This window comes from Erigeron canadensis, chromosome 5, assembly GCF_010389155.1.
Source record: "Erigeron canadensis isolate Cc75 chromosome 5, C_canadensis_v1, whole genome shotgun sequence".
Taxonomy (NCBI): domain Eukaryota; kingdom Viridiplantae; phylum Streptophyta; class Magnoliopsida; order Asterales; family Asteraceae; genus Erigeron; species Erigeron canadensis.
In genome coordinates, this window is record NC_057765.1 from 5,542,642 (window position 1) to 5,570,277 (window position 27,636).

Sequence of the window (27,636 nt, forward strand, 5' to 3'; positions counted from 1 at the left end):
TTATTTTTCTTACGGCACAACTTGGGTGACACGTCAGCAAAAAGGTATCGTTTTACATTAAAATCACGTGTCCACATACCAACCAAGTATCCAACAGATATAAAAAGATTGTGAGTTACTTCAGGTTTAACTTGATAAAATTCTGAGGATGGTTAGCTAGTGCAATCTGAACCATCTTATTCGAAAAATTCTGAAACTTCTCAGATTCTGAACCATTTCAGATAAAATATTTTCTGAGACAAAAATTCCCCTCAGAGAAAAATTTCCTTTAAGAGTAAAATTTTTTTTGTCAATTCCCCCTGAAATGCTATACTGGATTTAGCATTCCTAACTCACTAATGAGATGTTTAAAAGTTTTGACATCCAAAGGTTTTGTAAAAACATCAGCGAGTTGTTTATCAGTGGGAATGAAATGAATTTCAATGTCACCTTTTATAATGTGATCACGAATGAAATGATACCTGAGGTCGATATGCTTGGTTTTGGAGTGCATAACAGGATTGTGAGATATGGCAATGGCATTTGTGTTATCACAGAAAATTGGAGTCTTTGTATACTTAACACCATAATCAGTTAGTTGATTCTTCATCCACAAGATCTGAGCACAACAGCTTGCTGCAGAAATGTATTCAGCCTCAGCTGTGGAAAGAGATACTGCAGTCTGCTTCTTACTTGTGGTACTTTTCCTATCTATCTTACAACCTGCATGATCAGAATCTGAATAGCTCATTAGATATAGACTTGAGCCTTTGGGATACCAAAGACCAAGTCTGGGGACACCCTTAAGGTATCTGAAGATTCTTTTCACAACATTCTGATGTGCTTCTCAAAGATCAGATTGGAATCTTGCACAAAGGCATGTTGCAAACATTATGTCAGGTCTACTAGCAGTTAAGTACATGAGTGATCCCACCATACCACTATATTTTGTGGGATCAACAGGTTTTCCATTAGGATCTGAGACTAAAGTTAATGGTGCAGAAATTGGAGTATCTTTGGATGAAACTGAGTCAAATTGATATTTCTTTAATAAATCTCTGACATATTTTTCTTGATTTATAAAGATACCATCTGAGGTTTATTTTACTTGAAGACCCAAGAAATATGTCAGTTCACCCATCATACTCATTTCATACTTGTACAAGTAAGATATCACTTTTCTCATGAAGAATGAATAAAGTGTTATCTATTGGACCCCTTTTAAAACCATTGTCTAAAAGATGTCTAGTTAGAGTATCATATCAGGCTCTAGGTGCTTGTCTCGGACCATATAAAGCTTTGTTGAGTCTGTACACCCAGTGAGGTTTTTCTTTATTTTCGAATCCTGGTGGTTGATAAACATAGACAACTTCTTCCAATTCTCCATTCAAAAATGCATTTTTAACATCCATCTGATAGACTTTGAACTCATGATGAGCTGCAAAAGCTAAGAAAATTCTGATAGCTTCAAGTCTAGCAACTGGTGCAAAAGTCTCCTTAAAATCAACACCTTCTTCCTGAGCATAACCTTTGGCAACTAATCTTGCCTTGTTTCGAACTACATGACCATCTTCATCCACTTTATTTCTGAAGACCCATCTTGTCCCAATTGGTTCTTTCTTCAAATTGTTGGGACATGGAGCAAGCTCCCAAACATTGTTCCTCTTAAACTGGTTGAGCTCATCTTGCATGGCTTCCACCCAGCTTGGGTCCTTTATAGCCTCATCAATCTTCTTCGGTTCTATCAGTGATAAGAAGCTAACATTTAAGCATTGATCGCTTGTGGCTCTTCTGGTCTGAACACCTCTAATTGGATCTCCAATGATTTGATCAATTGGATGTGAATGAGTCCATTTAGAGTAATGACCAGGATGAACAATGATATCAGTGCAAAAATTCCTCTGAATTGTCTCAGGAGGAGCTTCAGAAAAGACTATTTCAGTCTCATCATCATCGTCTTGTAAGTCATGATTTGCATCATGAAATTTTTCATTCTGAGGTATTTCAGTGGAAACTGATATCTGAGGAGAAGCAACACGCACGTCTGATCCAATGCTCATTTCAGAAGGTAGTTTAAAACTGACTGAAGGATAGAATGGGATGTTGCTTTGCTGAGTATTTGCTGGTTCTGAACTGAGATGATTAGAAAGACGCTCAGATAATTGATCAGGTTGAGCATTGCGATCAGATTCACCAAAACTGATAGGACTTTCTGAGGGTGGTTCAGAGATTGGTTTATTAAAGATTGCAGAATTTGATTCATCAAAGGTAACATGAATTGACTCATCAACCTTTTCTAGTCTTTTATTATAGACTCTAAAGGCTTTGCGATTTTTTGAATAACCTAGGAAGTAACCTTCATCAGCCTTGGCATCAAATTTTCCCAACTGGCTGGAATCATTCAGAATGTATACTGGACATCCAAATACATGGAAATATCCAATATTGGGTTTTCTTTTTTTGAGCACTTCATAGGCAGTCTTCTTGTATCTCTTGACATAAATTGATCTGTTTAGAGTATAGTAAGCAGTTGCAACAGCTTCAGTTCATAAATTCTTGGGAAGACCAGATTCGTTCAACATACTTCTGGCAGCTTCTATCAGCGTTCGATTCTTTCTTTCTACTACACCATTCTACTCTGGTGTATGAGCTGAAAAGAAGTTCTAAGATATGCCAGTGTCAGAAGGACTCCAGAGTGGAATTTCTGAATTCAGTGCCATTATCACTTCTGAGCTGACGTATCTTTCGCTTGTGCTTGAGTTCAATTTGTTTGATGAGGGCAATAATTTCAGCAGCAGCTTCACCTTTGGTTCTGAGGAAGATCACCCAACAATATCTTGAATATTCATCAACAACAACAAGGGTGTATCTTTTTCCAGCTCTTGTATGAACGTTCACAGGACCAAAAAGATCCATATGAAGCATCTGAAGAGGTTCAGTGATGCTAAAGTTTTGCTTGGTTTTGAAAGATGCTCTTTTCTTCTTTCCCACTTCACAACTTGGACATGGCTTGTCTTTATTGAAAGACATTGGTGGTATCCCATTAGCGAGTTGCTTTATTGACAACTTGTTGATGTTCTTGAAGTTCAGATGGGATAACCTCTTGTGCCACAACCAGTTTGTGTCTTCATCTGCCTTTGTATAGGAGCATTGTTCACTGGGTGAACTTTCCATACCAATGACATAAATGTTTCCTTTCCTTGGTGCAACCAATACTACCTTCCAATCTCTGTTTAATATGGTGCCTTGAGATACATTGAATAAAACCTTGAAGCCATCATCATAAAGTTGGCTGACACTGATCGGGTTATATTTCAAACCATTCACAAATGCAACTTTTGTGAATTTGACTTGTCCATTATTCAAAACACCATATCCCTCAGTTTGTCTATTGCCATCATTTCCAAAAGTTATTGAGGGCCCCTTTTGCATCCTATATTCCTCCAGCAGGGTTTTATTACCAGTCATGGTTCTACCAGCAGTACTGTCTAGATACCATATATACTTCTTTCGGTCTTCCTGCACACACACAAATATTAGATCTTTTTAGAAACCCATCTCATGATGGGTCCAATGGGCTCTCCCTTAGCAGCCACAGAATTCTTTGGTACATGGGGAACAGAAGGATCAAAGGGGATCTCAGTCATAATTTCATATGAAACAAAAACAGTTGGTTTGATGGGCTCTTCAATCTTTTTCTTCTCAGATTTTTGTTTGTCCTTTTTGATTTGCTTTGAAAAAGGTTTTGGATTTTGTTTAGGATTAAGGGGAGTGCTTTCAACATTTTTCAAACGTGCATTACAGCTTTGGACTTGTCTTGCCAATAGTTGAAATTGGCTTTCAATCCTGAACAAAATTGATTCATCATTAGACACCTGAGCTTTACCTGAATTTGAGGTAGATAGCTCAGTAGGGGGAGACATTTTTCTTCTTCTTTTGGTTTTTAGGAACCTTGGATGAAGACTGAGGGGGAGGCATTTTGGATTTAGCCTTCTTATCTGAAGCAGTGGTCTGAGCTGCTTCAGATTTGCCCTCGAGTTGTTCCTAGGCCTTATCAGTTTCCTTCTTTGGTTTGCCAATTTCTGGTCTCATTTCTTTTGGAAGTGCATCTAAATCAGTTATAACATATGCTAGATGAAGATCACCATATTCATATGCTGCTCTTTGATTTGCAAAAGTATTTTTAATTGCAACATCTTGGTTTCGAGATTTCATCCATGATTTAATTGTATATTTTTGTTCTTTTTCAAGAAATATTCTCAGTTCTTCTTTTTCAAGTTCCAGTTTGGCTACTAAAGATTGATAACTTTTCAGGGCCAACTGAACATCTTTTAGTTCCTTTAGCCTAGCCTGACTGGCATTCAGTTCAGAGGCATTATTTTCAAACATTTTTAAACTTTCTGGATGCACAGTTTCAACATAAGAAATGTCGGCTTCAATAAGAACAAAAAATCCAGTTTTTGTTCCTCATTACTTTCAAAACCAAATTTACTAACCTTTGTCATGATTATATCCGCCCAACGACCATATTCAACATCAAACTTAACAACATGACCTTGATCTTCACGAGCCATGAAACACATGTCCCTCACTTCTTCTTCATCATCAGAAGACACACCAGAATCCTCCCATTTTTCTAAATCTGCCAACATCCAACTATTCTTGTTGGATTCTTCTTGTGCCATGAGTGCAATATGGGTCTTCAATTTCTTGTATTTGGCCTTATATGACTCATCAAGATTTCTGAAAGATAGAATGATTAGGAGCAGATTGTGATGAGGAGGGTTGATTTGATCTACATTCCTTCATAAAATGTCATTTCTTTCCACATTTAAAACATTCAAGATTGGACTTATCAATTGAATTGTTTGAGGAAATATGTTTGCCATTTCTATTTGATTTTGCTTTAAAACGATTAAAAGTTTTGGCCAACATTGCAACAAGATCATCATTATCATCCTCATCACACTCATGTGTTGCATAATCAGTAATACCAGCTTTCATTAATTCAGCTACCATCTTCTTCACTGAGTCAGAATTGTCACTCTCAAAAGATAGTAGGGCAGTACCATGTGGCTTAGAATATTGAACCATTGCAGAACTGGTAGAAGCATGATTCTTTGCATCTTGCTCAGCCACAGCTCTCTCAGCCTTGTTTTCCTCAGTATATCTGAAAGCTCCATATAAAGAGGCAAGGGTGTAGCTGTGCAAGGTTTTTCCTTGTCTCAAAACTAAGATCAAATTTTCCCATTTAGAAGGTAAAATGTCACAAAACTTTTCTAACAAAATTTCTTTGTCTTTTTCAACACCCAAAGCTTTCAATTGGTTTACAAGATTTGTGAATCTTATGTAAGCCTGAGTTAAAGTTTCATTTGGGTATGCAAAGAAAGATTCATATTTTTTATTTAAAGCAACTTTTCTTGTGACAACTGTTTCCTTTGTACCTTCAAACTGTGTCATCAGTTCTTCTCACATTAATTTTCAATTTTCAAGAAGAACAAGTGTGGGTTTTAAGTTCTCAGGAACTGTGAAAAGGATCATATTCTGGAACTTGGAATCAAGATCCGCCAGTCTATGGTCTTCCTCAGACCAATGATCCTTCTCCTTAGGTGTCTGCCTAGGAGTTTCATCGGCATTGAAGACAACAGTTGAAGCATTCATGGGTATATAAGGTCCTTCTAAGAGAATGGTGGTCAAGTGTCTTTCAACTCCAACAATATACTTCATCATACAACTTTCCATGTAATAAAATAGTCACTATCCCCATTAAACTTAGGAACAGGGTTATTTGGAAAATGCACAAGAACGCTATGTTGAGGTATAGGTGGTGGTAGAGGTGGTGGATTAGTATTAACATTAACATTAGGGTTAGTTTCTTCAGTGCCAAACATCTTGTAGGATCAAAAAGGTTGTAAAATTTATAAATTTAACCTGGAGGCTCTGATACCAAATGTAAGTCCCCTAAACAAGATGTTAGTCGAATATAACAAGATAATACAAGTATATCAAGTAACCCGACTGGCAAGTAATTCTGATCTAGATAAAGACTAGTTCAGAATTATGATCCAGATATATATATGAACACAAAGTAAATATGAGAAACAAGTGCTTGAAACTATATAAATAATATGTATAATCAAGTATTAGGCAAAGAGTCACGATGTATTTTTCAATGTATTTTATTCATTGATATAAACAATATACAAAGGTTGTTGCGAAACAAAGATAATTACACTTGTGAAAATATCTAAACAACCTTGAAATACAAATGATCTATCAACTAGGAAATACTCGTAAGAATTACTTAGAGTATATCTCACAAGTTGCAATGCCAAAGTTTCAAGCAGTTTGCAAAGTGTGAGAAGCCTTGTATTTATAGGCAAAGTCCATGATGACGTGGACTAGGCCGTACAGTACTTTATTGGGATACATTTAAGGAAATCAATAAGATTCCTTAAAATGTGTATTTTAAGGTTAAGTGTGAAAGTCATTTGATGTGACATTTCACACTTTATTCCCAACCATTTGATTTAACCAAAAAGCTTTCCAGAGACAATGTTGTTGTCTGGATAAAGCATGGTAAAGTAAAAAAGGCTTCCCCATAATTAGTGAAAAGTGGTGTAAGTACTTTACACTGAGCAGCTTCAGATCTTCAATCAGATAGAATCTCCTCAGAGCTCTGCTTCTCAATGGATTCTCTTCTTCAGTCTCAGTCTTCGACTTCCATATGAATGTCTTCAGATGGGCTGATCTTGATCTGAAGTGAAGTTTTAGAGAACTAATTCTGAGAGAGTCCTCAGAATTTCTGTACAAGTATTTTCTCTGAACTTCAGTATTTCTGAACAAATTACGCTTGGTCGATTTTTGACCTAACATCCACTTTGTATAAATTATCATGTACTCGTACTTTAATTGTTTCTCTCTCTCCTGGCTTTCACTTCTCCTTCTTCAACTCTCACCACCATGTGAAAAAAATCAACGCCGCCAAATATACTGTCTAAATTCACCCCATTCAAATCCTAAATTTAAATAGAAACGTTTTGGAAACTTGGGGAAACTTGGAAACTTGCATCACAAATCTGGATCAGCCAGTTCAAAAAAAAAACGCCTCGGGCTGTTTCTCCGCCTCATGCGCTTCTTTACCGCCTCATCAACCAGAGGCGCACGCACCAAAAGACTACCCTAAGGCGCCACCTCATACGCGCTACAAGACCGCTTCACCTCAAAACGCGTCTCGAGGCGCGCCTCAAAACCGCTTTTTTAAACCATGAAGGTGAGTACACAGTATCTTCATGTTTGTAGTTAGACTACAAGAATTGGCGTTTGTTCATTCTTGTAGGTAGTTAGACTACAAGAATTGACGTTTGTTCATTGTTGTAGGTAGTTAGACTGCAAGAGTTGGCGTTGTCCATTCTTGTAGGTAATTAGACTACAAGAATTATGTTTGTCCATTCTCGTAGGTAGTTATACTGCAAGAGTTGGCGTTGTCCATTCTTATAGGTAGTTAAAGTTAGACTACAAGAGTTGACTTATGGTTTAACTCTTGTATGTAGAGTTTAAGACTTCAAGAATTTGATTAAATTCTTGTAGGTAGAGTTAAATAGTAGCTATGGATCCATATGCTTGTCAGGTGGCTAGTACAAGTAGCTTAAATTATATGTTAAAGTGTTAAGATTGTGCTAGCCCAAGATAATAGATAAGGTGATAACTTGCATAATTGTAACACCCCGAGCTAGGCTCGAAATGCACTGAAGAGCATGACACAAGATGGAATTATCGTAGAACGAGACTATATGAATTTAAAAGGATTCCGTGAACCCAACAATTAGTTTACAACGTGACAAAAGCATAAGGAGCATACAACCATCAAAAGTTTACAAAACAATATCAAAAGATGGCTCATGATCCTAAGCAAGGTCCCTTCAACGGGTAATGAATCATAGATCCATGGTCAAGTCCGACATCTAGCAAGCACATCAAACTCTTGGGTTCTCTTGGTTACCTGAAAAGTGTACTAAAGAATGTCAACACTAGGTTGGTGAGTTCGTAGGGAAGAATAAACAAGAACACATACCCATGTAATCCAATACATAATTAACATCATACATGACCTAAGATTTGCACACTTGTACCCAATGTCCCTCAACGTCCACATATCATTAACAATTGTCATCAAGTACTAAAAGTACCCGTAAAATGCCATCAAGTACATATCGTATCCGTATAATGTCATCAAGTACATATCGTACCCGTATAATGTCATCAAGTACTAAAAGTACCCGTTTGAAAAGTCATCATGCACCCCATTATGCTCATTGCACGTAACTTGATCGTCATTGTCTACACAAAATGAAACACCTTGCGTATATACTTTGTGCGTTACTACTTTTGAAAAGCCTTTGATGTTTATATATAGGGTCACCCGTAGCCTTCCCACCACATCTCCAACCTTTCAAAGGCATTAACGTCTTCCATATATACACAACTATCCTAAAAACATCTCAACATACACATACAATAACCATACAATGAAAACACATAGTTGCACGACTACAAAATCATCACACAACATGTAAATCACAAATGTCATCAATGCACAAGGTACACTCTTCAGCCCAACTTTTAAAAGAGCAAGGGAAACTACGAAAGCTTACTTTTGCCTTGATTATCGGACTTAAAGTGAGCTAGGACGTCAATTAATTGTCAATCGATCACAACCTATCAAAACATACATGTACGTATCAATATATACGCAATTATGTTCTCTTTTATCTTTTATGAACTTTTAAATGGGACTCGGGACTTGAATACGTATTAAGACGCGAGTAGGATACCTTAGAACTCAAGAAGGGACTCATTTTAAAGTTCGACTCGATCCAAGGAAACTAGAAGTCTAGCTAGAAATCAAAACATGAAAAATGAACTTTAGAGGGGGCGTAAATTACGGCCCATCTGGGCGTAGGTTACGCGAGGAAAAATTTCAAAGGGCATAAGGTACGCTAGGGAGGGCGTAAGCTACGCTGGGCAAGTTTCAACTGGCGTAAGCTACGGCTAGGGAGGGGCGTAGGTTACGGTGCCTTGGAATTGTGCATTTTGGCGTAAGGTTTTCAAGTTTTGGCGTAAACAGAAGGAAATTTCAAAAATGATGATGGAGAGGGGCGTAAGCTACGCCTAAAGGGGCATAAGTTACGCTTGGTTCTGAACAGATACACACCAGCAGGTGTTCTTGACCCAAACACGACCCAAAATCCTAATTTCTTGATAGGTAGACCATGAAATCGATTTTTACAGCCTCAAGACCCATTTTTACGCATAGTTAAACATAATTGGACATAACTAAATATGTTTCAACATCCAAATCCATCCCTTTAACACATTTCCTTGTTCAATTCGATCTTGACCCATTTGTAACTCAAATTGACCCAAACCCGATTTTTACGCCCGAACGACCAAGGATGCTTAGATTCAGATGAAAGACATATATAATAACTTGATATGGTGCATTTGAGCTAGAAAACACTTACCAAAACCTCCACAAGAACTCAAACCCGAATTTGACCTAGATGAAGAGTTTTCTTGGACTTTGAAACTTGGATTTTTGATATGATGCTAGAATGATTATAAGGATGATGATTTTATTATTATTCCATTTGAAACACCATTAAATGAACTAAAGTTTTAGAGGGAGAGAGAGATGTTTGAATGTTCTTGCATTTAGTGTAGAAAGAATGAAGGAGAATTGAATGGAAGGAAGAATGAGTGAAAGAGAAAAGGATAGGGTTGGATCTCTTAGATGGGTCATGGGTTGGGCTTGAACCCATGGATATGACCCATATTCATTCTACTAGTTAACTTAGATGTTAACTAAACGAGAGTCGATTTGCACTAGCTAATGACCTCAATTTGCACATAAATCTCAAATTAAATCATACAAATTAAATCATAAAAATTGGCCCATATTAACACCTTGCACTAAATTGAACCTCAATTTGCACTTGAATGTATATATATATTGATTAACTATTACTTAGTTAAAATGTACACATGGTCAAATAGTCAAGAATTACGATTGTTACAATAATTGTATTTTGTACTCACTAAGCCAAATTGCTTATCTTTTTAGTTGTTTATATTTTATAGGCTCAAGTGGATCAAAGAACAAAGCCAAGTTGGAGTAACTAGGTAGAGCTTTTGAAGTAAAGATAGTGTAAATTTAGTGTTAGTTAATCCTTTTTAATAACCGAGCTCTCGATCAAATATTTTGAAAGTGTTGTCTTTTGAGTTGTAATTTGGTCAAGTTTTAGTTCAAGAAACTATCGGTCAAATGATAATGTTAAGGTTGTAATATGTATTGATTTGATCATTAGACTAGTCGTATATTTTAGTCAAAATGTATTTTTGACATGTAATAGTATATTTTAAAGTTGTGTTTAGTAAGTTTGATAGTTAAACTAGTTTGAAAATACAGGTTAGATACATGATTTTACGGATAGGTCATGCCGATTTTTTTAAAATAAGAAGTTAAATCAAATAAGTTTGTCGTTTTGCATTTGGGTCGTTTCATGAAGCATGGAAAAAAGCTTTTATGCAAATTTTGGAGAACCATGAAAACAATCATTGAAGAATGAGTATTCAGCCTTTGTTGACATTGCAAGGGTACCATTCCACTCAGGTATGATTAACGGAGGGTAATTCTAATACGTACCCTTATGTTTCATGTTTGGTAATTAACTAGTGTAAATTAAGTCTATTATCTAAGGGAAATGATTTTCATACCACAAATATTGATAAATTAAATATACCGTACAAACCATTAAAACATTCATTATATTTAGTAAAAGAATCACTTCTCATTATCTAACTGTTGTTAATTTAATTGGCTTCTACCAGGCATACTACTGTTAATATGTACTTAGCTATTGCCGTGCTGTAAAGTAGTACGTACCTTTAGAGAGGTTGGGTCAAAAAGGTGTAGTCCTGCATTGATGCAACTGTTTGGTCTTGACTTAAATTACCATTCAACTGCATTGATGCAACTGTTTGGTCTTGACTTTAAATAGTCTTTGTTATACCTTTAAAAAAAAAAAAAGTCTTTGTTATACATTTATTTCTATTGTCCATGGTAATTTATCTTTTTTTTTTTCTTTTTGAATGGGCAAGAGAGCTTCCTTTCATTTAACACAACGAACCTACAAGCAAGATGCTAGCAGGGACATCATACAATAATCCAAAAAAATTTACATCAAATTTAAGCCATCTTTCAAAACTAAGAAGACAAAAACGACCACCTAGCCCTATGTTTCATTCATAAAAAGTCACCTCCTTTATTTCTTCACAACTGAGGATGGATGTATGTTTAACTATGTTTTCCTATAAACACCTTGTTATTTCTGGCTTCCCAATTCATCCACATAGCTGCCATCGCTATAGTTCTAACTGGTTTCTTTCTCTTGGGGGAAATGTTCAGAATATCAATCTTGGACATTAGATCTCCAACCGAATCACTCAACGCCAAGCTTGGACACTCGTACCAAACACCCACCGGCCTCGACATAATCTTAGCAACCACACAACCCCGTAAGGCATGGTCCACTGTTTCTGTAGCATATCCACATTTAATTTCCCATCCAATCCAAATGATTTTTTACCCCGCACTTGACCCTCCCCATAGAAAGTTCTGCAGAATTATGTTTTTGAGTATGGAAATTTTCTCGATATTAAGTTTTTAGTTGGTAACTAGTCCATGGTATTTGGCATTGACGGCGGACTAACCTATGAAATTTGAGTTCACTGTTAGGGTGGTCGGAGTGCCTTCAGAGGTTCTGGTACCCAGGGGATACCACCCCAAGTAACCCGTATAGCAAAGGGGGAAAGTTTTATGGGGACTTTCGTCTCGTTTTTACTCACCGCCCCTCACCACTTTGTTACGGTTAGAAACCCAACCCAACTCCCCTTTTTGACATCGCTTCTATGCATCTAGCAGGGAACACATTGGACCTGTTTTACAAATTGATATTCTTACTCTGCAACTGCAACCCCAGTTTGTATAGGATTGTAATCCAAAGCTTTCATGTGAAAGAAGTCATTAAAATTCAAAAACATTCCTTAGATCAGCTAAAATAAACTCAAATTAATGTATTAGGCTCAATCATTGCAATTATATTAACAATTATAAACGCGTGCTTAAAAAGAAAATCAGATCTTTCACATATCTCTCTCAACTCCAAAACCACACTGACACACAACACATCTTTCACACACTACCCTAATTTATCCATTAAAACACCTTAACTTTACATGAATTCAATCCTACAATTGGTATGAGAGCCCGGAATCAGAATTGAAGCTTGATTAGTAGTGAATTAAAATTGATTTAATTTTGGTGCAAAGTTGATTCGGTTTCACTTGTTCTTGCTCACGTGCGGTATTTTTTTGAACTTTTGTTGATTATCATGTTCGCTACTTTGCTTGGTTCACCAGTTCGGCAGATTTCTTAGTTGCCAAGTTGATAGTCATTTGTTATATATATATATATATATATATATATATTGAGCGTTAAGTGCTGGTTAGCTTGCTAATTTCCCTGGTTGATTTGTTAAAGTCGTAAGTTTATTAGTTTTTCCTGATATCTGTTTTTTCGCTAGTATAACCCATCTTACATTTGCAGCGCAAACAGAAATATATGCTAATGGTTAGCTATTTTATATGCCAAATAATCTGATGTTTACAGTCCCTATGCATGCTAATTAGAAGTTTACTTGTTAACATATATCAGAGCTAGTTCTTTCGGCTCTTCTTCTTCTTCATCTTGGTCTTGGACTTTATTATTCCTTTCAAAGAGGGAAATTTCTGATGCAATAATAGAACCTATCATCACAATTCCCATGAATATGAACAATCCGATAAAACTTTGAACATCGAGACTTTGTGGAAGAGCACGATTAGGTTGTGATTTATCAAGAGCGGATATTCCAAGATATCTTCTCTTCATTTCCATCATAGTTTCGCTTTCAGTGACATTGATAACTGCCTCAGAAAAGATTTGTAACAAAGGTGATCTATGAGCAAACGCCTGAGATCAATATTACCAACATTATTTACAAACATATGTGGGACAATAAAATAAGAAGTGAAAATGAAGAAAGTGAAAAACCAAAATAATTCTATTGGTTTATATTGATGCTATATACGGAGTATATTTGTAAACATTGTTAGTAGATATTTGTAATCCAAAGAATTCCAGATTTTGAAAATACTCAACATCATTTCTCAAAGCACAAAAAAACTAGATGAAGATAGAAATAAGAGAATGGAGTAATGGACTCACAAATGCAATTCCAGATTCCAGAATTATGGGTCCATGTTTCATGTAATCATCAGACCCATACTTGGAAAGGAAGAGATCAATGTACGGGAGCTCATCAAATACAGCATTTACGCTACCGTCGGATAGTGCATTTTTGTAATCTTCGTAACCACTGAGAGATTGTACTTTACATTGGTATTGTTCAATAATATGTTGTTTAATAAAGGACCCGCCTTGATATCCTACGTTTTGAAAGCTTGAGGGCAATTTCGGACGCAGTTGATCTAGTGTCAACCATGAGGATAAAGTCGCTGTAAAAATTTGGACTACTATGAATATCATACAAAGCCACGTAACTAGAACCACTTTAGAGCATTTGTTGAGTATCTTTCCTGCAAAAATATATGTACAAATAACATTCTTAGATACCATTTGCATTTCAAGTATGTTCTCTGAAATTCAAAGTTAATGCTTACTTAAGAACTAATTGATATGAATAAAAAGTGTCCCCCACGTCTCTCTAGTGACACTTCATATATTGTTCAAATGCCTGACTGTAAGTATATATGTTTATATTTCAAAACAGGGAAATCTACCGAAAGAATTATATAGGGTGGCTAATTATTTCGAAAGATTTTATTATAATGAAAAACATATAACATTGATAAAACCTTAGGTATATATATGGAATAACGGGAACATTTAAAAGAGGAATTCAACTATCAATGTATTATTATGAGTACCTTCATGGAAAAAGAAACTCGAAATAGGAAACCACATGACCATGATGAGTTGCTTATAGAACGGGCGAGCAAATTTGGGGTTCCCAGCCCGGTATTCTAAAATGGCAAGCGTGATTCCAATTAAGACGCATGCACAGACTAGTGTGATCCATAGTCTGTTGGTAAATGGCCTTAAGAAGGTCCCCAAGGTTTGATTCCACTCATGTGTAGCGTCCACAAGCATGTAAAGTTCAGAGCTAAGATATGGTGCTGTAAATGAAACATACTGAGTTCTCTGTCCCCTTATTGTGACATCACCTGCCACGGCCTCGCAAGTCTACAAGATATAAAATTATAAATGTAACCATGAAAATATTTGTGACAGTGAGAAAATGAATGTTTGTGTGTGTGCACGCGCCCGGGGGTATCGATTATATATCGACTTCTTAAGAAGTACATGTTTATGTTTCAATATATATATATATATATATATATCATATATGTATAATGGCTTTGAAGCTTGTTTTGAGTCTATATAATATATGGGGGAAATGAAGGTGGTGCTGTTAGGCATCTAACTTGGGTGAAATCCCTCTAACATGCTAATTTTTTTTAACCATAAAAATCATGGGGCCCGTTATTTATGAATTACTCGTATATATTTATTGATTAAAAAATTATCATGTGAGTGAGATTTCACCCAAGTTGGGTGGTGTTGTTTCACACCTTCACTTTTTCCATAATATATATATGAAATTCACTGAATAAGTAAAACATTATATAGATTACTACATCTCTTAGTATATGTTATATATACTGGTATGTGGCTTGAAAGAATAGTTGGAGACCATATGTATACATAGTTCTAAAGATCTTGAAAAACTAATATTACTTTAGATCAAAACCACCATCAAAAGATCAAATTGTATGCCAGCTTGAGCTTATAATATCTTAAAAACAAATACATATATACTCTGAGAAAAATTTTCTCTTATTATGTTGGTATGTCATGTTGTATCATATAATAATTTTGAGCTCCAATTCAGTTAATTTGTTCAATGCTTCTATAAATATATTAGTTTCTGTTTTCAATTTTAAAAATAAGCTCCAACGTTTAAAAATTTATATAAGCTCGATCTAACTACAAATATGTGTGTTTCTGTCAGTGTGTATAGAGATTTATACCTGGCCTTTAATGTGTTTTAACAGTTCATCATAGGTGCCATTCATCTGCCCTGTGTCATTGATGAAGGGTTTGAAAATCGGTTGAATGTTAAAGGGTAATTTCTGCAACGCATAGCAAAATATTGCTATGGAGAATCCTCCTTCAACTTCATTTTGCTCATTAACTTTAACAAACTCAGTAAAGCCTGGTTTTTTTGGAACCCACACAACTAATGTTTTGCATGGACTTTTCCCTTCCTTTGTAATGTTCCAGTTTGGCCCTATAATGTCTTCAATATACAATCATATGTCAAAATTGAGTAATTAATACGTAATAAAGCACATATAGAAACCGCAAGCAAGCCTCTAAACGTACGTATGATCAATCCAAATATGTATAAAATCTAGTTGGTTGAAATTTGTTACTTTTAATATGTCAAACCACAAAATGTATCAGTTATTTAACTATTTGCAGAAAATAGAAAATGTAAGCAATCAAATTATAAAAAATTTATCTCTTTATCTTATAGTAGGACATATAGAAATGCATCGCTTAAAAAATTTATCATCTATAAAAAAATTCATATGAAAGTAAGCAATCAGATTATCTTTTTTTATTTATCCTCAAAAATTTGGGGTTCTCAAAGTTACTCACCTGCACAAACATCTGCATGACCGTTGATATTAACTCGCTCTTGGATAGAGCGTCTTCTATGGCCAAATTTATATCCGGCGGAGGCCTTTACCAACACACCAAGAAAGAAAACAAAAAACACCAGGAGATAGAAACGACCTTGGTACTTCATTGTTAACATCTTCAAGAATGTCAGGGCGAAATAGGTTGACTTGGTACAAAGTAATTCTATACATTTGGTACAAAGTGATTCTATATATAAGCTTCGAGAGATATTTCTTTGAGTTTTCCCCAATGTTAGATATTTGAATTTTTCAAATTAGAAGTAAATTATACGGATGTTCCCTATGGTTTATCTAGATATTTTGTCCATAATGTTTAAAATTTGTGAATTACAAGGTATGCACTTAACTACTCGAACCGTCCCTCACCTCACCCAAAAAATCCATTTACAACGTGTAGGGACAAACGTGCATATATACCTTGTGGACGGTTCGAGGAGAAATGTATATTTTGAGAACGGACAGAATGGAAAAGTGCATAAATAAGTTATCGAGGGGTGATCCTAGTGGAAAAATGCATACTTTTGGAACGTTTGGTGTAGTTTGCTAATAGTAGGAGCGAAACTAGTAATATTGAACAAACTACAGAGACCATATGCGTAATTTGCTCTCAGATTATAATATGAGATATTACCTAGAAATTGCCACAACGTTGACATTTGAAATGCGAAACTTAATATATCAGTTTTGTCACTCAATTTTCTAAGCCGTTCAGGAAAAATCAGTATATTCAAAATTGTCTTGTATGGACTGGTGGCAAACGCTGCTTCCTGATTGTGATGTATGTCGTAATTAACAAGCCAAAACGTACAAAGTCGTTATCATAGTTTTCATACTCATACAAGTCACTAGTCAAATCAAAACAAAATGAAACTAAACGATTCGGTTGATACTAGACTTTGCTCGAGACTAGCCCGATTGATCAGTGTGATTCACGTTCCAAATCGATACAAGTCGCGTTCCGACTCTCAAATTAACAAAAAATATTTTTCTTTTCATTTATATATTTTTTTATTTTTAAACATATATAATTCCTTAATATGCCTTTTTAAATTTAATTTTATGTCAATAGTATCGTTTTATTTTTCCTGCCGTTCAGAAAAAAAATTTTCATTTTATTTTTAACTTAATATATAATTACTATATTATATTTGTACCATAATAATTTATAAATTATCATGAAAATATATGTTATCTGATATCCGGACTTTTAAGATTCGATTTTAAGTGACGAGTCAAAAAATCAAGCTTTCGAATCGAGTCGATAGCTATAGTCGTTAACTATGGTTGTTATCAATGTTGATAGCATAAACAATCATTTGAACCTCTCTTATGTGATTCACTTAACTTCAGCCTTGATGAAATTTACACACCAATAAGTCATGTTTCATGCCATAAACTCACTGGTTTTTTTTTAACTGATGTTATTATATATACTATTCTTACAGTATCCTAGGGTGCGTTTAGTTCAACAATACTCCATGTTTTTCATTTTCATTTCTCAAGAAAACATGAAAAATAAAAAACGCCTTCAAATTGTATTTTTCTAGAAAAGTTTTCCTAGAAAATGAAATTACCATTTTCCAACTTTTGCACTAAAATTAGAAAACTGTTTTTTTCATTTTTAGTTTTCACTTTTCTATTTTCCAAACATTTTATAAACCTAAAACAAGTGAATTTAAACATGTTTTCTAGTTTTTTGAAATAAAAACTGAAAAGTTCATCTTTTATTTTGAACGCGTTTTCCAAAATTTTAAGAGTTTCTAAAAATGAAAAACCCTTTTCATCTCTAGAATATTAGAAATGTAAAACTAAAAAACATTTTCTCAAATTTAAATAGTATTCGTTAGTGTTCAGATTTGAACTTAGTATCTCTCAGCAAAAACAAAAGATCTTACCTTTGGTACTTCTGATCGATTGCGCTATGAGTCATTAGCCATTAATGATTGTATTTTAAAGATAGATGGGCTAAACTCTAAAATTAAGTGGGCAACATTTGTAAATCTGGTATTATAAGGGTTAATATGTAATTAATTTTATAGAAATGGTTACTGTTGGATCAGGGATTCGCCGAGGGACTCAGCGAGTGGCTCATTCAGCGAGCTGTCAGCGAGCTCATACATCTGCAAGCATAATCGATCTTCAAGAGTCTAAAGGATATGTTCAATGACTCATCGTCCAGTATTTGTTAGTCAAATATGAGCGGGAATTTGAAGATTAGAAGAATGGTCCCAAGGACACGTGTTGAAAGATCAAGATGAAGACATGTGACCTTGTACTACTTTGTTGCAGTGAAGTTTCTCTTACATACCATTTTTGGAAACAAACAAGATGAAGGAAAGAGACTTCTGCAGATCTGAATGATCCACCAATAGATAGTTGACAACCCTCATGTGTCAACATCTACTAGGATAGTCATGTGATTCTTTATCTGCCCATAAAAGGAATCACTTGACCAAGCCACAAAAGTGTTGGTGTGTTCCACAGTTTTACTTTACTTTCTCTAAGTAATTTGTTAAGTTTTTGTGTGTTCAAAAACTTAACATAAATTTCCTGTTTATAGTTCATTGTTGTTGTAAAACAACCACCCATGTTTTCATCGTTTAGTTTGAGTTTCATATAACTAAACAAAGTTCTTTACAGCTCATCTTTATTCTTGTTATTTAGTAATTACATTACAAGTTAGTTAATTAAAACACAAGCAGTGCATTCGTGGACCAATAGTTACTATGTGTATTGTGTAATGTATTTCAACTTTTTATTATGGGTAAGCAACTTATTATTTTCTCAAATACGTAAAACGGTTACCGATTGATAGTTAGCCTGTTACCATATATTTGAAAGGTGTTCTCACTGGAAAACCACTCATAAATAGGGTGTCAATCCAATACATCCAACCTTAAAATGAAACCACAGTGATTCATATTGATGCATTAATCCGTTAGAATATATATATATATATATATATATATGGGAAAAATGATTATGAGACTCGTACACACTAACACATCCAATTTGGGCAAAAAACCAATCACATGGCACATGCTAATTACTTAGTATTTTGAATAAATAATTGGCCCCTATGTTTTTTTATGTATTAAAAAAAATATCTGAAAAGTTTTTCACCAAAATTAAATACATAACAACCTAAAAGGACCAAACTCGACTCGACCATTTTATAAGATTTTTTTTTTAAAGAATGTACTCGATTATAAATATCGACAAAAAGATTTAGCAAAACTCGTTATAAAAGACAGCGCACAAATATTAAAAATTTCGGCATGACCCGTTCGTAAATTCATCGTCAAAACCTGTTACAGATTATGAGTTTTCCAAAAATACATTTCAATCACAATTCAACACATTTCTAATACAAAATGACTCAAAGAAATAACTAAAACTTCTTAATTCATATACTTGACGTAATCAATATGTGGGATGAAAACCCACATATTTTTATATTGCCAAACCAGCCCCCACATTCCCCCACACCATATCTTTGACTTCATTCTCACCTCTCATTCCTTTCCTTATCTCTTCTTCTTACACACACACACACACACACACTCTCTCTCTCTCTCTCTCTCTCTCTCTCTCTCTCTCTTTCTCTCTCTCCATTCTCTCTTAATCTCAAGAACACACACACAAAACACACACTAATCACTTCTCCTCATAAATTTCAGATCTAAGGCTCTAGTAAACATCAAAGTGTTAAAAGAATTCTTAAATATCATTTCCTTATCTTCAAACTTCAAGTAATCTGGGTATAAATTAGTGTTCTTCATCTCTAAAGCTCCAAATTCGAATCCAAAGCTCCGGGTTGTTTTGGTAAGTTACATTTCACTAAAATCCATCATTTTATGTTTAATATCATGTTTCTAGTCAAACCCAAGTGTTCATGAGTCAAATTGCAAGTCCAAAAATGAAGTGGGTCAAAATTAGGGTTACAAAATGGGTAATTTAAGTCAAATTTAGATTTAAGCTAAAAATGGTTGTTTTGAATCAATTTTGAAGGTGGGATATGTTTAAATATGTTCATACAAGCTGCAAAAATGAGTTCCAAACCTCTAAGAATTGATTTTAAGCCAATTATGGTTTTTGTCAAAAGTCAAAACGGGTCAAGAACAATTGTGCACTAATTTGACTTCTTAAATCGAATTGGTGATATGGGTTATGTGTTGTTATGTCTAATTATGGGTAACAATGGATAAATTAAGTTTTGTTTCTTCACAAGTCAGCTTCATTTACAAAAAACTAAAGTTTGTGGAGTGTTTGGTTACAAGGTTATAGCTAGTTGGAAAGTGTATAGGCCTGTCTTGAAAACGCCATAACTAGTTCGTTAGATATCTTTAAGAGTCAAACCTTATTGTATGGGGTCCATTGTAATGTGTTATGATGATTTTAGTAGGTTGAAATTGTTGAGGAGCTCGGGATACTAAGTTACTTTCTTGCTTACCTTCGCAATCTTTAAATGGCTAAGGTGAGTTCTGTAGCTTCCTACTCAATTGAGATTCGGGCTGAAAAGTGTACACATACGTGTTGTTTGATTGTTTGGTTGATTTGATTGACGGCTTGTTGACTGACTAATTGATTGTTTGATTTATGGATGATTTGATTGATTGTTTGCTTTATGGATAGTCTTGATTGGTAGTTTGATCGATGAATGGTCTTGATTAATTGAATGATGGATTGATTGACACGTTTGGTTGATTACGCATATGATTTTGTTGAGAATATTTATATTAAGGATAGACGTACATACATGGAATTTGATTATGCCTTCAAGGGGTTTGAGATGTGGTGGGAAGGCTGCGGGTGACCCTGTATACAAGCATCAAGAACCAATTGAATGTATAATCCTCTTAAGTGTATGTATGTTTTGTTTCGGTGGGATTGGTGATTTGATGATTGATGGTCTTGTGATTGGTTAATGTACTTCCAAGTGTTTTACACTTGAGAACATGCTTTCGTACTTAATGATTGGTTGATGTACTTCCAAGTGTGTTATACTTGAGAACATGCTTTCGTACTTGTTGATTGATTGGTTTGAGTTACGAATTGTCGTATTGCTTGATTACTTGTTTGGTTGATTTGTTTACGGTTTGACCTATTATTGCTGGATTATGTGTTTGGTTGTGATTGTGTGGTAATATTAGGATAGTAGTACATACATGGAAGACGACGATACATTTAATGAGTTGTTAGATGTGGTGGGAAGGCTACGGGTGACCCTGTATACAAGCATCTTCGATTCCTAAAATGTATAGTCGTATGAAATGTATGTGCATTGTGGTTTGGATGATTGTTGTCGTACTCCCAAGTGTCTTGCACTTGAGAACATGTTGTTGTGCCTATTGTTTGGTTGATGTACTACCAAGTGTCATACACTTGAGAATGCGCTTTTGTACGACGTACTACCAAGTATTTCATACTTGAGAACATTGTGGTTGTGGTGGTTTTTGTTGTTGTGGTGGTACACTTTTGATACATTATTTGATGTCTGATTGTTTGGACACGCTTGTTACGTTTTCTCTAGTTATTGTGATTAGACACTTGTACGAGTACTAATATGTGGCAAGGTAACACCATGAGTAACCCTCTCTACATTCTTGTGAGTTGCGATTGTTTACCGTAAGTTATGATTTACTTTACACATATTGTGACTTGGATGGTTCATTGCGAACCATTACTACGAACTCACCAACCTAGTGTTGACCTTGTTTAGCTAGTACACTTTTCAGGTAATCAGGTGATTCAAGTGCGAGAGGCATGATTGAGGTTGCATTAGAACCCGGGCTTGGACTTATGTGGATCACGGATTCATTGGCCCTACTTTTGGATTTATGCTTAGGATTGTTTGCCATCTTTTGATATCATTTTGTAAACATTTGATGGCTACATGCTCCTTGTGCATTTGGTACTTGTTATGTCATGTTTGGATCCACCGGATTCCTTGTTATTCATTTAGATTTATTCTACGATAATCCCATGCATATGCTATATCTTTTCGGTAATATTTCGATCCTAGCTCGGGGTGTTACAATTATCTTTTTTACAAAGGGAAATTTCTGAATAATAGCAACTATCATCACAATCCCCATAAATGTATATAATCTGATAAAACTTTTAATATCAAGACTTTGTGGAAGAGCACAATTGGGTTGTGATTTATCAAGAGTGGATAATCCAAGATAAAATTTCTTCAAATCCAGCATAGTTTTACTTTCAGTGACATTAATGACAGCCTCAGAAAAGATCTGTAACAGAGATGATCGACGGGCGAATGCCTGAGATCAATATTTGACACAAAAAGTTAGCTAGGGCTTTAATTTAAGTGTGAGAATTTCTTAAGAGTAGAATAATTATCGATTTAACCATATAAAATTTTTGTTTACCCTAAACCCACTTACTTTATCCTGGGTAGTAGTGTATATCTCTATCGAATTTATATGGTGTTTGTTTTAAATCTCATTTGACTTGATGACAAAAAAAAAACTTAAAATATCTTAATTTACGTAGCAAGCGAAAAGGGTTGCTATCGTATATACAAAGTTAACACAGACACATCTAGACTATCATTACATCACTAACTTTTATGCACAAGTGGCATTAAAACTCTTTTTATACGTTAAAATGAAACTTGAGTCCGTTCAGTAACAAAAGAAATTCTATAATGGCTAAATCCATGGTTTTGAAAATTAGACCGAACTGCTAGTCGGTAGAACCGTGGATCGGAAACGGTTTGTTTTGATTAAATGAAAAATAATCCAAATTAAGGAGAAGCCAAGGCTCGAACCAGCGACAATAAAATGCAGGGGGGACATTATCACCAACCTGAATATGTTGTTTTTCGTTCAACTATTTATATACATGATTTCATATATAAATACCTACACAAATCTACAATATTAATGAAGCTTGGTTTTTTAGGTATGGTCCAACCCGTTAGATCTTTTGAACCGTAAACCATCCTCAAAATCAGTACTTGAGGTATGGTCTACTTCTAAAAACATCGGCTAAATCAAAACGATTTTAACAAATTTTGACTCTATAGCACATTTTTGCTCATCATATTTTGGAATTTTTTGGGTTACTCATATATATTTTTAAAGTGTTCTATATATGGTCAAGATAATAACTCGTAAACACAGTATACCCGGAGGTCTCAAATAGTCAAATCCGGATTATTTCAAAAAGTCAAAAGTTGCATTTCTCAAAATGAATATACTCGTATGATTTACTATTATTGTTCAAGGAGTATAAAATTGGAAAAATGATCCAATACTTCAAACTAAAACAATTGATTAGTAGTAGAAGGTCAGAGTAAGCAAATTAGAAGGTCAAACCAAGTCTATATGTGTACCTTTCCAACTTGATGAAAATTCACAATTTAGAATTGATTCAAAGGTGATCACTTATATTGAATAATAACCACCTTTCATAAAACATATATGTTGGTTCATGCTTCAAGTTTCTCTTTGCTATGTAAAAAGATGGTCACACAATGGTCAGTAATAGTCTTTCTGTTATTTTATTGGTTTTAATTTGTATATTTTGAACTCCTTTTTAGTACCCATTTTTTTTTTTTTAATATAAATGAAGTGTCTGCCCATTTTTAAAGCTAGAAATTAAGAACTTCATTTTAAGAACCTTGTAGATAAAAGATTAGGAGCAACTGGTGATGCACCCTGTAGTGTACATGATTCGCTTTTATGTTTTAATTAAAGCTCAAACAAGACAATGAGACATATCAAATTTAAGAACCTTTTGAAGTAATCAATAATAGATCGATGATAAGTATCATTAATTTATGTCAGTATGGGTTTTTAGCTAACTTCATTTTAATAACGTTTGTGTCACTCTTTTCCTGTATCTTTAGTTGCTGCAGAAGGAATTAAGCACGTGTCATGGATGTGGATCAGACAAAACAATGTGTTCAAAAACCACAGCTGGTTCAAATCGATCAACTAGAATGAAGTAGAGTGTCGAGAAATTAAGCCAAATTTTGTCCACAAGTTGCTGGCAAACAATGCAATGCATTGCAAATTTCAAAGAGTATTGGATCTACATGCCCCGGTTTAGGATTTCCTGCTAGCCAACCCCAAATGTCAGGAGAATCCCTTAAAGGTGTTCACTTATGTGAGGCCTGTTGCTGTTTCAAAGGGGTGAATGATCTGCTATTTGTAAATGTAATTATTTTTTGCTTCTTCAAAAATTTGCATTACCTGTTTGCTGGTCACTCTTGCAGTGCTTCCTACAGTTTGACTTCGAGACATGTATGCTATATATTCTATTGCATTACCTGATTACGTTTAGATAATAGTGGATTACATTAGTTTCATAAATAACTCTCTACTTTGGCTTGCTTTTATCAGACAAACCAAAATATATGTTTTCTAAATATTTAAAATAACATACCTTAATTAATAAAAAAAAAATTAAAGTAATTATTAATCATTTTTTCCTAACATTATCCTGTGTTTTTACACGGGTTCTAAATCTAGTTTAACTTATTGTAAAAAAGAATGGTCTAGAGTTCAGAAGCATGACATCATTTCATATACAGAGTACATAATTGTGTGATATATGACATCATTTTGTTGACATTTATGAGATTAATGTAGTGATTTTATCATCTGTAAGTCTGTTAATGATACATTCTTACCGTTAACATATATAACACTTTTTTTTATCTGATTAAAAATCTGTATATAAAAATTTGTTTATGAAACTTAAAAACTTTTAATGATGGATTGATTTGAGTTAAGTTAATATGTAAAGAAAATTGTTTTAGTTATTATTGTTAATTATTCAAGGGGTTAACTAGTATGCTTCTAGCAGCATGTTTCCACCATGATTTTTAGACGGAAGAGATTTTATATTCAAATATGTGATTTTCATGGGGGAGTTTGTGAGGGGGAAACATGTTTCTTCTATGTTTCTAACAGCATATTGGTTTTTCCCATTATTCAATACTTTGAAGAATGTTCAATGATTGTTTCTTTTTTGGCTTTATATGTTTAATATGCTTTAAGAATAGTTGAGGAAATTGGGTCACAATAATGGAAAATAATAGAAAATTATATTGTTAAAGAGGGTTTGTTTGTTTTAATAATAGTGTTTCTTGTTAATGAAAGTTAGTTTTTTTAGTTAAAGTAAGTTCTTTTTTGTTAGGTATTTGACCTTAATAGTGTGAAGCCACATGAGTTTGTTGAGTACGGGCTGGGTTGCTTGAAGAAGTTTGCTGCTCTTGGCGACAATTGTGCAAAAGAAACTCGCGAAAGATTGAGGGTTGTGGTATGTGTATAACAAACATAATCCCTTTGCTATTTTCGAATTTACCTTTTCTCATATATAAAATGCTAGCCTCAATTCGTTCCTAGTCGAAAGCAGATTGGCTATGCACCTGCGTTGATTAAAACTGTCCAATTACCAAGTGTGTATGTATGATTGTATCAACAGAATTGACAATTTAATCATATTATCAAATTCATTTGATAGGTTGCAGGAGGTGATGGAACCGTTGGTTGGGTTCTTGGATGCCTTGGAGAGCTTCACAAACAGGGAAGAAACCCCATACCGCCAACAGCAATTATACCTCTTGGTACAGGAAATGACTTGTCCAGGAGTTTTGGTTGGGTAATTTTGTAATCTTTTTACAGATTAAGTTTTCTACAGGTGGCAGGCATCATGGCGGGTTGGAATGTGTCAAAACATCTTCAGGGCTTATATGGGCCATTTTTTTTCTCAAAAAATTGGGTCGAAACAGGCTGGGTCTTATTTGGTTGACCTCCATGCACTTATCTTTTCTCCCTTATAAATTTACATTTCTTTATTAAATTAGACTTTGGGTGGCTTTTACTTTGATTAAGGTGTCCCTTTTTTAACCGAGCTTATTCATTTTACCTGCTTTAGATTAAACACAAACCAAATCGACCATTTACAAGCAAATGTCTTAAAATTGCCACTCCAAAAGTTTTTCAGCATCATTCTGGTTCTTGACTTGGACTTTAACATATTTACAGGGTGGTTCTTTTCCTTTATCCTGGAGAGCAGCTATTAAAAGAACTCTTGTTAAGGCCACTTATTCTCCAACTAGCCGTCTTGATAGGTAATTAAGTTCATAAATTGTTTATTTTGAGAATTGTTATTTAGGCAACTACGCATTGTTTTCTTATGTTGATGATCTAGTAGCATCAAGTTGTGAGATATAACTTTTTGTTATGTGAAGTTGGAATCTTTCGATATCCATGCCGTCTGATGTAACTTTGGATACCCCTCATTCTTTGAAGCAAACAGAGGAGGTTGCTCTTGATCAGGTTTTTACTTCTAGGATTCAACCAATGTAATTTTAAGGCTTATTCAGAATTTGACATCCATGATAAGTAATGCCTTCTACTAAAATTGTTAGTTTTACGTCTTTTATACAGGATATAGATGTTTTGGGGAAGTTACCCGAGAAAGTTTCCTGCTATCAAGGAGTGTTATTTTAGCATAGGTATGTATTATTTTTTTCTTCTTTTTAATGATTTCTTTGCCCTATATTAATTATGTTTATAGGTATGCAATGTATATTTCTTCTTCCTGTTATTTTGATTCTATCTTTTTTTTTTCTTTATATACAATCTTAACCGTGTAGCTTTCTTGATGTAGGAATGGATGCTCAAGTGGCTTATGGTTTCCATCATTTAAGGAATGAAAAACCTTACTTTGCTCAAGGTCCTATCTCTAACAAGGTCAGAAACTGATGAGAATTTTTTGATCAATATAAAACTTTGGAAGTTCAATGCATTTACTTATGGTGATGTTGATTCTGGTTTTCTTTTATCTCTAACGAGTTGAAAGGGTAACATATTTTTTAGCTTAAAAGGAGACGTGTCGTAATGGTCGAAAACCACCCAAGTGTATTTTTAATGCATTGAACCTCTTTCTGATAGTCGCTTAAAAGGTATTGCTTTTTGCGATACTTAACATTCACAATCATAGACACTATTAAGTTATAAAATATTTTTAAGAGTAAATTACACTTTTCGTCCCTTAAGTTGGCACATTTTCCACTTTTCGTCCCTTAAGTGAAAAAATTACAATTTTGACCTTAAAGTTGGCAGATTTTTTCAATCATCGTCCCTCGCCAAACGTCGTTAAGTTTCAGCCGTTAAGTCGGACACCTGCAACACACGTGAGGGACTGAAACTGACAAAAATGACAAGTTCAGGGACGAAAATTGAAATTTACTTTTCTGTTGTCATCATCTTCATCTTCTCCGGCTGACTTTCGTCGGAAAATTCGCCGGAAAACTTAAAATGATGATATTCAAGGACGAAAAGTGAAAAATACCACATGTTAGAAGTTCTGGGTCAATCTGACCCAACCCAACCCTTTTGATCCATACTAGTAAAGCACCTGGTTTGATGTGAGACCATTTCAACCTGTCACCCAACGAGCTTGGCTTAACCATTTTGCTACATATGAATTGTGAATAGTTATTAGATACCTACTTTATTATTTGGTCATTAGTTTTCTATTTAGTTCACTCTTTTATTGTTACAGATCATTTACTTTGGATATAAGCTGCAAACAAGGTTCGTTTTTTACGCCTTGTATAGCTAATCCTGGTTTGAGGTAAGAGTTTCTCACTTTGAAGAACTTATTTTTATCCTTTATGAAGATTGGATATTTTAAAATAGCTCTTGTATTATATTGCTGGAAACACCGTTTTGAATGCAGGGGATTAAATAATATTTTGAGGTTACATGTTAAAAGGCTCAA

General features: G+C 34.5%; 2 protein-coding genes across 2 annotated transcripts; one reads left to right on the forward strand and one right to left on the reverse strand.

The window, feature by feature from the left end:
• Positions 1 to 12,660: 12,660 nt before the first annotated feature.
• LOC122599278 (glutamate receptor 2.8-like) lies at positions 12,661 to 16,006 on the reverse strand. The gene is made up of 5 exons (XM_043771765.1): positions 15,827 to 16,006; positions 15,193 to 15,461; positions 14,029 to 14,344; positions 13,307 to 13,677; positions 12,661 to 13,051 (listed from the first exon to the last, which is right to left on the reverse strand). The coding sequence occupies exons 1-5, from the start codon at positions 15,984 to 15,986 to the stop codon at positions 12,734 to 12,736; spliced, it is 1,434 nt and encodes a 477-aa protein (XP_043627700.1). The 5' UTR covers positions 15,987 to 16,006; the 3' UTR covers positions 12,661 to 12,733.
• Positions 16,007 to 20,338: 4,332 nt separating this feature from the next.
• LOC122601071 (diacylglycerol kinase 4-like) lies at positions 20,339 to 26,360 on the forward strand. The gene is made up of 6 exons (XM_043773845.1): positions 20,339 to 20,347; positions 25,042 to 25,164; positions 25,369 to 25,506; positions 25,893 to 25,978; positions 26,099 to 26,186; positions 26,298 to 26,360. The coding sequence occupies exons 1-6, from the start codon at positions 20,339 to 20,341 to the stop codon at positions 26,358 to 26,360; spliced, it is 507 nt and encodes a 168-aa protein (XP_043629780.1).
• The last annotated feature ends 1,276 nt before the right edge of the window (positions 26,361 to 27,636 follow it).

Excerpts from the sequence above, each read along its gene's own strand:
- LOC122599278 (XM_043771765.1), bottom strand. The coding sequence starts at position 15,986 with ATGTTAACAATGAAGTACCAAGGTCGTTTCTATCTCCTGGTGTTTTTT. Across the intron at positions 15,462-15,826 it reads TCATGCAGATGTTTGTGCAG|ACATTATAGGGCCAAACTGG; the intron begins GTGAGTAACTTT and ends TGTATATTGAAG. Across the intron at positions 14,345-15,192 it reads TAAAACACATTAAAGGCCAG|ACTTGCGAGGCCGTGGCAGG; the intron begins GTATAAATCTCT and ends TATATCTTGTAG.
- LOC122601071 (XM_043773845.1), top strand. Across the intron at positions 25,165-25,368 it reads GCGAAAGATTGAGGGTTGTG|GTTGCAGGAGGTGATGGAAC; the intron begins GTATGTGTATAA and ends TTCATTTGATAG. Across the intron at positions 25,979-26,098 it reads CCAACTAGCCGTCTTGATAG|TTGGAATCTTTCGATATCCA; the intron begins GTAATTAAGTTC and ends TGTTATGTGAAG.